At 47.4% G+C, this 1,112-nt stretch overlaps 1 protein-coding gene across 1 annotated transcript in view; it reads right to left on the bottom strand.

Annotated features, from left to right (window-relative positions):
* Positions 1–1,112, bottom strand: part of VOLCADRAFT_108664 (uncharacterized protein) — a gene marked incomplete at its 5' end in the record, with an annotated part of 8,798 nt that continues 7,686 nt past the window's right edge. The window contains 3 exons of the mRNA XM_002959520.1: positions 1–296; positions 680–875; positions 989–1,082. Of these exons, the coding sequence (XP_002959566.1) occupies positions 245–296; positions 680–875; positions 989–1,082 (342 nt within the window). The 3' untranslated portion in view covers positions 1–244. The remainder of the gene's footprint in view (positions 297–679; positions 876–988; positions 1,083–1,112) is intronic.

Raw genomic sequence — 1,112 nt, 5'->3', positions numbered from 1 at the left:
AGCCTTAGCAGCTGGGTAAGCTCGGGGAGGCAATCCGCGGCGATATCCAACAGGCTCGACGGGACACCAGACACTGCTGCGAGCTAGGGACAGCTTTGGACCGCGGCTGGTGGATATGCCTGGTGCCGTTGCACACCTACCGCGGCCTGGTGGCACGTGTTTGATCATTATTATTATTATTAATTGCGAGCCCACAATTCCAGCAAAAGTGAAAGATCTGTCCTTACGTGCGGTATTTACTTCTTCAGCTGTGGAAGGCAGTGCCCGCGGTTATGTCCGCGTTCAGGAGGTCGTCCCTGCAGAGGTAAGAGAGTCGTCGCAAACAGTTAAGGTAAAGGCACAGATAAAATTACACAGCTCTGTATGTATCTACGTGTGTATGTAAGTATGTATGAACTCGGGTGTGCCATCGCAGGGGAAGGCAATAATAATAAAGTAATAATAAAATAATAATAATAATAATAATAATAATAATAATAATAATAATAATAATAATAATAATAATAATAAAAAAATATTAGTAGTAATAATAAGGGTAAGAAGAAGGATTGGAGAAACGTTAGAGAAAGGCTTTGGTGCTCGATGGTGGTGTGTATGTACGAAACAAAACAAGTTTCCAAGTACGTATAGGGCAAATATGAAGTTTTACAGTGCTAAAAGACCGGAACCGTTTCCTTACCAGAATTGACACTTGGCATCCAGCAGCAGGTCAGCCGCCTCAAACACCCGCGGTCCAGCCGTGTCTATGTTCATGACGGGGTTCGAGGTGGCGGTCCAGGGCTTCCAGCTTGGGGTGTTCTTGAGCAGGCGGGAAGTGAGGGAGCTGGTGCGCGGCGGCAGGGGAGAACCAGAGGCGGCCACGGCGTTGATGATACCTGTGTACGACAAATGTACGGCAAAGGTCCGGCAGGGGTGCACGTGGCAATTTACATGTATGTATGTACATGCTTATAAATGGATAAATGTCGCGCATCAGCACTTCGCTTACCCGACAAGTACGACGCAAGCTGCGTCTCGTTAGGTGTGAAGGGACACTGGTTGAACGGATAACGGTACGGCGCTAGGAAGGTGAAGGGAATGTCCTGCACATGCATGCGCATGAAATGTAAGAA

The sequence above is a fragment of the Volvox carteri genome, assembly GCF_000143455.1.
Source record: "Volvox carteri f. nagariensis unplaced genomic scaffold VOLCAscaffold_323, whole genome shotgun sequence".
NCBI classification, from domain to species: domain Eukaryota; kingdom Viridiplantae; phylum Chlorophyta; class Chlorophyceae; order Chlamydomonadales; family Volvocaceae; genus Volvox; species Volvox carteri.
This window is presented reverse-complemented; position numbering and strand designations above follow the sequence as displayed.